The sequence below is a fragment of the Astyanax mexicanus genome, chromosome 2 (assembly GCF_023375975.1).
Source record: "Astyanax mexicanus isolate ESR-SI-001 chromosome 2, AstMex3_surface, whole genome shotgun sequence".
In the NCBI taxonomy this organism is placed as follows: domain Eukaryota; kingdom Metazoa; phylum Chordata; class Actinopteri; order Characiformes; family Acestrorhamphidae; genus Astyanax; species Astyanax mexicanus.
This window is the reverse complement of record NC_064409.1, coordinates 23160400-23173286: the sequence shown is the minus strand read 5'-3', so window position 1 is coordinate 23173286 and position 12887 is coordinate 23160400. Positions and strand designations below refer to the sequence as shown.

General features: G+C 40.6%; 1 protein-coding gene across 1 annotated transcript in view; it reads right to left on the bottom strand.

Annotated features, from left to right (window-relative positions):
- The window catches only part of LOC103029429 (thyrotropin-releasing hormone-degrading ectoenzyme), a 473221-nt gene that overhangs the window by 75761 nt on the left and 384573 nt on the right, over window positions 1–12887 (bottom strand). Inside the window, exons 11-13 of the mRNA XM_022671576.2 lie at window positions 12020–12108; window positions 4529–4662; window positions 2393–2448 (exon numbers count right to left, since the gene is read on the bottom strand). Coding sequence (XP_022527297.2) covers window positions 2393–2448; window positions 4529–4662; window positions 12020–12108 — 279 coding nt within the window. The remainder of the gene's footprint in view (window positions 1–2392; window positions 2449–4528; window positions 4663–12019; window positions 12109–12887) is intronic.

The window sequence follows — 12887 nt, the reverse complement described above, 5'->3', positions numbered from 1 at the left end:
CTGGGCTGCAGAGTAGCGGAGGAAAAAAACAAAAGCGCTGAAAGCATCTGGCAGTTTTCCTGTTCGTTTGTTGGGGGGCAGTCAGTGGAAAAGCTGCGGATAGACCGATTGCCCCACGCAATGTGTTCAAAGCTACGCTACGGGCTAACTGTCAACAAACACAGTGCTGCGCCTCTAAATACGCCTCACAACACAACCTCAAAAACAAGCGCTCAGACTTATCGACTGCGGCAGCCAAGAAATACAGCGATCAAACAAAACATTAGGACCACCTTGTCCAGCTTATCGGTTTACCAAGTCATATGGGACACAATGTAGTTATAAAATTACAAATTATAGGCCCTTATTATCCTGTGTTCACTCCTGTTGTTTTCAATAGTCAGGATGCCACAGGATGTGTTGTGATGGTATGAGTGGATCAGATACAGCAGTGCTGCTGGAGTTTTTAAACAGTCAGTGTCACTGCTGGACTGAGAATAGTCCACCAACAGCATCCTGTAGGCAGTGTCCTGTAGGCAGTGTCCTGTGGGCAGTGTCCTGTGGCCTCTGATGAAGGACTAGAGTAGCACTATTCCACCGACGAGGAACCGACACCGTTCTGGTTCACAAACTTAATTTCGAACCAGTTTGACTCAATTCCACCAACAAAAGTAGGTTTTTGAATCAGCAATGTTCGTTCGCCGTGGGAACCAAAGAATACTAGGTTTTTCAGTGTGCGCCTTGATGACATGATGATGTATGATGATGTTTTTACAGTTTTCCTAAAACTGGTGGAAACGTGGGCTGATTCGCTGAAAAGCACCATGGTTTTTATAAGCCTAAACGGAACTGGTTCAAGAACCAGAAATATTTTGGCAAACACAAACTGTGTAGTAACAGATTTAGAGCTTCTGTCTCTGACTTCACTTTATCTACAAGGTGGAGCAGCTATAGGTAGGAGTGTGTAATAGAGTGTTTAAAAACTCCAGCTGCACTAATGTATCTAATCAGACATAGCATAAAATATACATTTTGTAACTGAGCTTTTCCCTCAGTTAGAAACCTGAGCGACTAATTGCTGTTTTTTCAGCCATTGATTATTGTGTTCATTCTTCAGATATTACACAGACAACTGAGGTTAAGAAAGAAACCCTTACTGGCCACTTTATAAGAAACACCTTTTACCTTCTACTTTCCACAGGTAGTGACCCATAGTCACCAGAGCAGAAATTGAACCCCACCAACTGCCCCACACCAACACCATTGCACCACACCTACACCAAAACTCATCCAGGTTCCCTGAGTTTTGGTGTGGTGCAGTGGATAACACTATTAACTGCCAGTGAGCTACCACATCATGTGGAAGACTGGGGTTCAATTCCTGCTCTGGGTGACTGGGTGCTCTGCTTCACCAATAAGAGTCTTTTGTAAGTCAAGCGTCAGATAAATGTGAATAAATGAAATAATTTGAAACATATAGCATACCTTGTGCTTCCACTTAGATTTGGCCACTTTATAAGAAACACCTACTGTACCTGATGCTTTCACTCATTTTTGGCCACTCCATTTGAAAAACACACTATACACTGTATTTCCAAATAGTTTTAGCCACTTTATTAGAAACACCAACTGTACCTTGTGCTTCCACTCAGTTTTGGCCGCTTTATTAGAAACACCTACTGTACCCTATGCTTCCACTCAGTTTTGACCACTTTATTAGTAACACCTACTCTACCTTGTGTTTCCATCAAGTTTATCCACTTTATTAGAACCACCTTCTACCCTGTACTTCCACTCAGTTTTGGCCACTTTATTAGAAACATGTTCCTTGATATATCAGCCACCAAACCACTACTTTCAAAGTTTCCTCCACTCTAAAATCTCAGTTTTGTCACACACTCCAAACAGGCCGTTGTGCCAGGAAGCATCAAAGGACTCGGGAATCCTCTGAGCACGCTCAGTCCCGCAGTACAGCTGGAGGAAAGACGCTCTCGCTCTTCCATCACTCAGTACCTCCCCCCCTCCTCCCAGCATCTGCAGCTTCTACAGTAGCTCAACAGGGACCTGTAAGAGACGGCAGTAGGAGACTGACGCTAATGATTGAGCTCTGCTGGATGTGCTCAGCAAGCAGGTGGTCGGAGAAGGTAAGAAACGAGAGAGAGAGACAGACAGACAGTGAGAAAGATAGAGAGAGAGAGAGAAGGAGAGAAACAGAGGGATGTATCTCTACTCCCTCCTTCCCCCATTATCTTTTAGCTCAGCGTGGGGCTGTCAGCTTCGCCGCAGGCTTCGTTTCGACAGGAGCACCAAACACCAGGCTCTCCACCTCCCCTACCTCCAGGCTGGAGGAGGGATTGACCAACCAAAACAGCTTGTATGGCTTGCGGTTCGTTGTTAGCTACTAAAAACCCACCTGGCCAGGTTGAAGACGTCATCAATCAGGCCTGCTCGATTGCCCACTGAGATGATCTGCGGGAAGGAAGGAAAGAGAGGCATGATTTGAGGTGATATCAATGAGAAACTTCAATTTAAAAAGACTTAAAGCATCTCAGATTGCTTAAAACCCAGCATGCGGTCATGTATATAGGTGTGGTTTGATTATACATTGGGTCCTCCCACAAAAGTGTTTCCCCTGTTTCCCTCTATTAACTGATTTTTGACTGCTAGACATGCCTGTTTGACAAACATTTTACATCATTAGACGTTGAGAGGGGCCACATCATTGGAAACCACCTAAGCCATGCCACCACCTATGCCTTTGCTTGCTGTGGTGTCATTAAGAAGAAGGCTGGACTGCTATGGACTAGATCTGTGTCATCTTTATTGAGGAATCCAGGTTCTGTTTGTGATTCAACAACAGTCAGGTTCAAGTATGGAGGCCTTGTGGTGAGTGTTCCAATCCTGTTTTTGCTGTTGAGTGAAACACTGTCCCATCTACCCCAACTTCCTTGGAGCAATCACTTGCGACAGTTGCTAATTCCTAGTCTTCAAATAAAGGAAGAATAGCAGCTCAGAGAAATGTGTTGCTATTTCGCATAGCAGGACTTCCAATTGGCATTTTTCTGGCATGTCTCCACCAGATTGGAACACTTCCATGACTTGGCCAGTTAAAGGATGTTTTGCCAAAAAAGATATTTATGGGAGCAGTTTTATCAGGATCTACAGGTTGGTTTACCGTATTTTTCACACTATAAGGTGCACTTAAAATCCTTTAATTTTCCCAAAATTAGTCAGTCATGAATTTTACAAGTCAGGTTGTATGAAGCAGTAAAGCCACTCCACTGTTATTTAGAAATTTCAGTTTAGTTCTCCAGCACCGGAGCTGGAGTAGCATTAGCATTAGCCGCTAATCGCTATTTTCCCATTCAGAGGTGAGTATTATCGGCCTGTCACCTGCTTTTAACCCCAGCAAAGCACTGCTGGAGTGGTTAGCCGCTGAAAATTGGAGAAATAATCTATGCTTACTGTAAATAAACTAAAGAGCTTTACTCACCCAAGTAAACAGTTTTCAGATGAGAAATCTGTGTAGATTGTTAATTACAGTTTTGTTTACTTAGCTTATGTTTACTTAAAGGAGAATGGACTTTTGGTGTAGTAAAACAATAATCAGGTGAGCTTCAGCTCCGAGCGCCGCCATTACTGAACTGAAAATAACACAGACTCCTTACAGTCTGCTTCCTGATGCCAGCTGCTATGCTATGCGGAATCTATGTATATATATATGTCTATGTTATTTTCAGTTCAGTAATTGTAGCACTCGGAGCTGAAGCTCGCGAGATAGGATTTAAACAATGGTTTTAAATAAGCTTCTTGTGCACTTTTTAAATAAGTAATGCCTCGTTTTAAATGTTAGGGCTCTCCAGATTCTAGCAAGAAGGTGTGGAGCTACTTTGAGCCTGGATAACAGTGGACTACAGTTGAATTTTGACAGAATTTAAAAGGATACAGTTGACTTTGGACAGAATTTAAGTCATATTCTCACAAATTTTGACATGTATTGGATTTCAGTACCCCATATTAACATAATTTGGGCCAGTATCGCATGAGGTAACATGTCTAGCAGTCAGCGATCTCTCACCAAGAGGTACACTACACAAAAGTAGCCACTAAAGCCTTTCTTATTTTATAGGGCAGCAGGGGAAGCACGTTTTACGCCCTCTTGTGGCAAGACCCAAAGCCTAATTAATTAGACCACATCTGTAATCTATGTATTTACATATTTACATATCTGCCTTATGAGACATACCTGAATACCATGCATGCTGAGCTTTGTAGCTTTCCAGTATATAATATTTATGTATTATTATAAAAATGTGTAAATTAGATTTTCTCTGAAAGGGAAAGTGGTGCACAGAGAAACAGCAGGTAAGGAAAGAAATTGAAGCAGCAAATGAAGGAATAATGAACTGGGGTCCAAAAGGTGCAGCAGGAGACGCCGGCGAGGATTTATGAAAATTGAAAAATGAGTGTTGACAGGCCGAAGAGGCGGAGTGTGGAATGAAGGAGGAATGCAAGCGATTGAATATGAGAGAAATGAATGGGTTCATACCGTGGGGTTGATCATAAGCTGCTGTATGAGGAGTCTCCAGTTGTGGAGGTCATAGTTCACCCTGAAGTAGCCCGTCTGATTGATGTTGCCCAGCAACCAGGTCTCCTCCTCCATGCGGCCCACTCGGTGCGTCTCTACAAATAATGAGGGGAAGGAGCGAGGGGAGAATATTTAACGGCACGACTGACAGCTCATTAGAACATCCGCATTGTCATTCCTTTGGAAAACTCCTGCTCCGTACACACTCACGCACACCAGCGTACATTGGCGCACGCTCGTGCGTAAACAGTCTTCGGGCCAGGTTTGGTGATAAATGGGCGGGGGCACCCGGTGACAGGCGCTCCACTGGAGCTAATGGGAATGCCTACAGACAGCCGGGTCGTGTGCGGTGGGAAGCGTGGCCTGACTGGAGTCGTTCCTAATGAATCTCGGCTCCGTCGCTCATCCATTACGCCGAGGTGAGCGACGGGACACCAGATGAAATGTCACGTAGCGTAATTGACTCGCTGGCGGGAACGGAGCGGGGCTGCCCACTATCCGTGATGATGATGATGATGATGATGTGCCTCAGGTTCATAGCGTGTACATTTCGGCAGATTCCCCCAACACATCAATAATCAATCCTCTGTATAGCATCAGCCCGTGCTCAGAGATCTCATTCTTTATCATTTTATCCCCTGATAAATCTGATTAAGCTGAAATCACACACATTTGTATAGAAAATAACCAGTAAAGAGGCAATTCATTTCCAAATAGTGATGATCCAACTAGCATTTTATTTGCTTTATATTAATTACAGGTTTATGTAAAAAAAAAAAAAAAGGTTCATGCATTGCTATGCATGCAGGACAGAAAGTTTGAATGACATGATAATCCAACTAGCATTTTATTCGCTTTATATTCATTACAGGTCTATTTAAAAAAGAATCTTTAATTTGTACATTTGTAAAAAAAAAAAAAAAAAAAAAAAAAAGGGCAATTCATTTCCAACTAGTGACGATCCAAATAGCATTTTATTTGCTTTATATTCATTACAGGTCTATGTAACAAAAACTGGTTCATGCATTGCTATAATTATTTTTGTATTCTTCTTCTTCTTCTTCTTCTTCTTATTATTATTATTATTATTATTATTAATAATAAAATGTACCGTTACAGTGTAATTATTATAAAAAAAAACAATTTCACTATTTTCTTTCATTAACTGCCCTAAAATTGCATGTGTATCTATTATAATTTTCCATTATTTATCTTTTACGATCTGACAACTACTGTTAAGATTTAGCAATTTTTGTAAAGCACTTTAAATTCCAATCTAATTAGTTTAAAGCTTGCTATACACAGTAAATGAAGTCTGATTGGTTGACAGCTTCTTTTACTCTACTGTCTGCCTCATCAACACCTTTTCATAGCATACATTTCTTCCATTCTATTTATTTATTTCTTTATTTCTTTATTTTGCCTAGCGCACTGTTGCTGGATACGCGTAGGTTATGCTGTAGGTTCGGCACAGAAGTATAAATTGGGTTAAGTGTTTCCACAAACATACCCTACACGAAACACTGTCTTTGTTTGGTCCACTCTCTCTCTCTCTCTTGTTCGGCTCTCTCGCTCTCTGCTGTAGTTCACAGGGAACCTGCCACAGTGTTCCCACACAGCTGATTTAAAAGCAGCAGGTGGGTCCCTTTAGCTCCTGTGTGTCTTTTTCACTCTCCTGTGCACTCACTGTTTCCAGTCGCCATACTCAGCTAAATGTGCTCAGAGCTTAAACTTCTCAGGGCAGCTACATTTACAGGTGCAACACTCCTGGAAACATTAGTTCTACAGTATGTTTATGGGTTCCACAAGTCATGGACGGTTTGCAAAAAATACACGTACTATTACACCCCTAGAAACGAGTAATCTAACACATTACTATTTTTTATTCCAGTAATCAAATTAAAGTTACTTATCCAAGTCACTGTTTCTTACTTTTTTTTTGCATTTTCCTTCGTAAAAAGATATTATATAGTGTTGAAAGGATGGACGAAAAAGCTGTTTACAGTTGTTGGGAAAGTAAGGGCTTAATGCTGAGTTGTTTTTGTTGTTTTAGCACAGCCACTTGTTGTATTTATGTGTCATGACCAAGCAGGCTTCAATAAATGCGCGGCGAAACTAGACGAGTCATTGGATAAATGCTGGGCTTTGTCCCGCCCATCGGACGCTCAGCGTCTCTGGGGGTCTATATATAAAATTAACTTTGTTTAATATTATTGTAAGTCTTGAGACTCGACTCACGCAAATAGTGACATGACCAATGTCAACAGCCAATAGGAGAGCTATGGGTGGCCGCAAGGCATGAATATTTTACACGACTGTTTACAAACAATTTGAAAAAGAACATATGTCTCATATGGTTCTTACTGTACTTAAATATGTCCTGTATTTTAAACACAGTTAGCACTTTAAAGTCATTATATTTAAAGTTGTTTTATTTTGCACTAATTTGTCTTATTGTGCAGTGTTATTTTTAATACGAACAACTTTAATAAATACACATTTTGCAAAAAGTATCTAAAACAAAGGCAAATGTATAGCAGTGGCTGTAACCCTGTAACTCTTTGCTTTACAAGGTTGTAGCAAAAAAAGGGGGTAAAAAATATACAGGCAGAGTTGAACACATAACGTATTCTATAAAAAAAATATCAAGAACTAACAGTGTGGCAGAAAAATAAACTGTTAATGGGGACAAAAGTTGTGAGTCTTTCATAAATCACAGTATTGACTGTGATTTAATTATTTGAAACTTATATGTAAAATGTAATATGTAAAATGTAAAATGTATTGTATGTAACCCCACCAGAAGCATGATGGGAAATAATCTCAAAAAGAATCTAGTTGCAGTATTGCACTTAGGGATCCCCAGTCTTTGCAAAATCTTAATCTGTGAGTAGAAAGTCTGTAACTGTGTTTAAAGTTACTTTTTAAAAGAGTTATTAGTAATCAGTAATCAGATTACTTTTTTTAAAGTAACTATGCTATCACTGGCTAAATCCCACATCGATATCAGCCTCATTTAACAGCTATTGCAGCATTTGCAAGCTGACTATGAGCCTTATCCCACATCTTGACCTCAGCGTTAACCTGCTGCCTATATGCCTTATTCCACATTGTTGCCACAGTGTTAATACAAACAATGCTATCATGGCATTAGCATGCTGGCTACTAGCTACTGGCTACTGTCTGTGAGGGCAGTCTGCTGTTAAAATGACCCCTGTAAGAAACAGAAAGAGTCTGTGTGGAGAATCTGGAGAAGTATTTGTCCGATTGCTGTAAAAGAAAGTGTCCCCTATGGGAGCGATACACACTAACCAGTAGCAGCTCTGGAGCTGTTTATTATCTACATTTTCATTCTCCCCTGTTTATCTCTGTATCTACTGTACGATTCATTTGTCTCACTTTATGTGACAATTTATTTGTCTCTATTAAAACCGCAGTTGTTTTTTTTTTTTTCTCCCTGGTGAATGTCGTGTTCACGTTCCGGAGTTTTCTATTATATTAAGCTTCGACTCAGGCTTTTCTCAGGGATAACAAACGTGCCGGTTGAGCGACTCGGATTGCTCCGCGGACACTCGTTTAATGTCTCCAGCCATCCGGACAGTGCCGAGCCCACCGGCAGGCAGATTGGTGGAGTCAAGCATGGGAAATAATGCATATAAATGGAGCGTCTCTGCCGGATCCCCCGCAGCTCCGCTGGTGGGCCTAATAGCCATTGTTCCCAGTTCACTGTGCGAGAATAGAGGCGGTTAGATGGTGACACACAGCGGAGACCTTTCCGACGGTGAAGCACGGCGAGGAAGTCGAAGGCTAAATTGAATTCAGCCTTTTAGAATGTAACTGGCCCCAAATGATGCGGTTCCAGCCACGGATCATCCGTCTCTCTCTGGCTCGCTCGCTCGTCTCCCGGGGGAGAAGAGGAATGGAACGGGATTAAAGAGAATGATGGTCGACACGGGGCTGTTCCCTGCTTAGCCACCGCGCAGAATAAAAATGCATTTCTGAGGAAATGCATCAACAAAAAAAGGCCGGCGAGTCCCGGATCCAGAAGCCGGCCTGTGAACGATGAGCGCCTCTAAACTATAGTTATTTTTGCTTCCTAGAAAACAGCAGAATTGAATTGTACCTTTAATCTTTACAAGCGATAGCTGGAGCTGCATGCTGTACATTTATATTACACAGCGAATTTCATGCTAAACTGAACATGCCTTGGCTTAAAAACAGCTTCACTTATTCCCCAGTTCCCCACACACAAACACTCTGTACGGCGGGGGGGCTAAGCCATAAATGTGGCCTGTTTGGAAATGAGCATACAGTGGCTTAACCTTACCCATTTGAACTGAAGTGCTAGGGAGTGTTGTTACGGCGCATGCCAGTCTTTTCCAACACAAAACAAATTTATGAATTAAAGCCAATACTGATGCAGTATAATTATATGAAAATACTGAGTTTCAGCTAAAGAGATCCAGTTTGAATACTAAGTAATATTTGTTACTAAGTGTTGGTCTAGTCTATTCAAAGACTCCCTAAACACTGAGAATTCTATTTTAGTGATCTACAGCTCTGGGGAAAAAAATAAAAGACCACCTAAAAATTAGTAGTTTCAAACTGTTTATTTTACCAAAATTGGAAAAAGCTCTGGAATATAATCAAGAGGAAGATGGATGATCACAAGCCATCAAACCAAGCTGAACTGCTTGAATTGACTGGTGGAGGAGAACATGCATGATACATACAAGATACATGAAAACTGTGATTAAAAACCAGGGTTATTCCACCAAATATTGATTTCTGAACTCTTAAAACTTTATGAATATGAACTTGTTTTCTTTGCATTATTTGAGGTCTGAAAGCTCTGCGTCTTTTTTGTTGTTTCAGCCATTTCTCATTTTCTGCAAATAAATGCTCTAAATGACAATAATTTTATTTGGAACCATCATTCCCTTGACTTTTTGAGCATCTCAGCAGAGGATACTGACCTGTGCATTCACACTGTGAAGGTACGCCAGCAGCTCATTTAAGGGAACATCAATGTTCTTTTATTATTTATTCTGTTTATTGTTGAGATAAAAGTTGGACACTCCTGCATGGCTAAAATATGATTGGTCAGCTGAGGTCTGTTGACTATTGTCAGGGTTTTAATCGGTCAGTAGCGCACCTGTATTTACTGCCGCCAAGATAGAAACACGCCAGATACAGTATTTACCTGAACACGCCTAACTTCCAGACCACCCCACCTATGAGCGTGGATATATTCCTAAACTCTGAAGCTATTTTAATGATGTGGGCACAAGGTGTGTAAATATACTGCTGGGATAGGGCCGTGAATATTAAATACTGATCCAATCAGACCACTTCAATACTAAGTATCAGCTGATACCAGTCAAGTTCAAGGACCAACATGCTGAGTATCAGCCTCACAGTCCTCATGGTACAGGTATCCCTGCTGCCCTGAGGCCCACCGCTCTCCGGACCACCCTGAGGGCAGGTAGATCAGTCGCTCCAGCACACAGGATCCATCATACGCAGCTTCCAGCTGACTTTACCCCTATTAGAGTTTAAAGCCTGAGAGCTCCAGAGACTCAAGGTCTTTTCTGAGCAGAAGGACCTCCAGGATCTCTCAGATCAGCTGCCATTCATTCACAGATTTATTAATAAATAATAATAACAAAATATAAAAAAAATATATAAAAAACAATGGCAATATCATTAGAATGTGCCTTTTGTGCCACAGCATAGCTGTTTACATTTCATACAAACACAGTTTAACAATAAGTTTTACAGCATTTACTCTAAATAAACACATTATTACACATATTGAGGAATAACATTGCATTCAAATATTTTTATGCATTTTATACAGTTGTTTTTGATATGGGCGTGTCACGTCCTGGCCCTGTTCCTGTCTGTTCTCATGTCTCTGTGTGTTTTCCTCCACGTGACCCGTGCTCCTCTGTGTTTCTTCCCCAGTGAAATTCCATTCACGTGTGTCCCATTTGTAGCTCCGCCCTTCCCCCAGGTGTCCGTGTTTAGTGTGTGTTTCCTGTTTGTATATATATAGTCCTCCTGTGTCACTTTGTCCTTGTCGGTCTTTGCACTAACCCCTGTTGTTTTGTCTCTTCGCATTTATTTTGTATTTCATTACCCTAGTTCTTTGTTCCGTGTTTATCTTAGCTCAGTGTTTATCTCTTGTTTATTTCTTGTTTTATGCTAGTTTATTTTCCCTTGTTTGTATCTTGTTTATTTCCTTTGTTATCCTTGTTCAGTTTAGTTTATTTTAGTCTTGTTTATGTTGTTACTCGTTTGTTTCTTTGTTTAGCCTCCCTGTTTTATGTTATTGTTACCCCCGCGTTTGTTTTGGTTTATTTGTTTGGTTATTTGTTTATTTGTGTATTTGTTTCTTTGTTTTGTATTTATTTAATAAATATAAATTTCTTATTACCTGCGATTACGTGCGCCTCCACGTCTTCCTGCCTGCATTTCGTGACAGGGCGAGTGGGGATTTTTTTTAATGTTTGGGAAAAAGTGCAGTGCTCTCTGGTTAAGTTAAACATAAAGTGGTTTCCTAAGTTTGAAAATGATTTTTAATTATTTTAAACAAATAATTCATATTTATTGTCATAAAGAAGGTTTAAGACAATAACTTTTGACTTCATCAGTGACTTCACAACTTTTAAACTGTTTTATTTACAAGGAACTGAAGACACTCGCTGCTGAATGTTTCTCATATTGTCTAAATACTGAGCTCAACCTTTCAGACCCTGTATCCATTACAATGAATATCATGTATTTTAAATGTTTTGCTGCACATAACACTATTTGAGAGCTGTTGTCCATCAGAAAAGACAATGAACCAGCCAATGAACAAGTTTATAAACCAAAGAAACAGTAACTTGGCCCTGGTAAATTGTTAAATTACTGTAAATTAGTAGGATTTTTTTTTACAGCGCATTAAATTGTTACAATTATTATCAATTGTGCCTTTGGTGGAAAACAAGGAACACAAATAGACCCTCATACTCAAACAATAACAGTACCCCCACCACTGGGTCTGGCAGTGTAGATGAAACCATGCCTATATACAGCTCTGGAAAAAAATATTTAGGTTCTTTGATTTGACCAAATTGAAAACCTCTAATCAAGAATATAATCAAGAGGAAGATGGATGATCACAAGCCATCAAACCAAGCTGAACTGCTTTCATTTTTGCACCAGGAGTAAAGCCATAAAGTTATCCAAAGGCAGTGTGTAAGACTGGTGGAGCAAAACATGCCAAGATGTATGAAAACTGTGATTACAAGGTTTCTAAAAGATGTTCATTTTACTCAAACAGACTGTATACCTATAAAAAGAAAAATCAGAGAAATTGATTCAGAAAGTGGTCTTTTTATTTTTTTCCAGAGCTGCAGGTGTGTGTGTGGGCTACTACTGTTGGAAATGCTGGTTTTAGCGTACCTGTTTTATTGGAGACCCAGATGATGGTTTCGGGCGATATGTGACTGGAGTTTCCCACCGAGAGCGTCAGCGGGATCTGCCACTGGAAACTGATAGAGAGAGAGAACAAGAAAAGAAAGAGAGTTTAAAGGAAACAGTTCTGGAAAACATACATTTACACAGTTTATAAATCTCCTTCTGTGCAGTCCCACATGCAGCTTCACCATAACAAGATCCTACTGCTCCACAGCTCAATGCTGGGGAATTATACCACAGTTAGTTCCGACCCTGCAATTCGATTGGCTGAGAGGCGTTTTATGAGTGACAATATTAGCCGATAATGCACTGTAACTGAAGTTCTCCATGTATAAGTCCGCCACATACAGGTAATCTAGCAACGATGCAGCGCTTACAAACCAAATGCATTATCGATATACACCACTGTAACAGAAATGCCATGTCTCCAATAGGCGGCACAGACAAAGACGTGGTCCCACAAATAAATAAGCCCAGCGATTCAAAAATATGCATTATTACACACATTATCAGCCACCAATACCAGGTTAAGAGTTATTATTATTAGAATAAAAGCTTAAGTGTTTATATTATACTATTAATATAGGATATTTTAAGCTAAATGTTAGGTGGTGCCGATACATGTGAGATACATGTGAAGTCAGCCACGGCTTCTTTTTGAATTGCTGCTGATGCAGCATTGTAGAGGAGCATCACAGTGCGCTCGGAGGAAAGCACAACGACTCGGTTCTGATACATCAGCTCACAGACGCCCTGTGCTGCGGACATCACCCTAGGAGTGATGTGGGGAGAGAGCGCCATCTACCCACCCGGAGGAAGCAGGGCCAATTTTGCTCCCTCTGAGCGCCGGCAG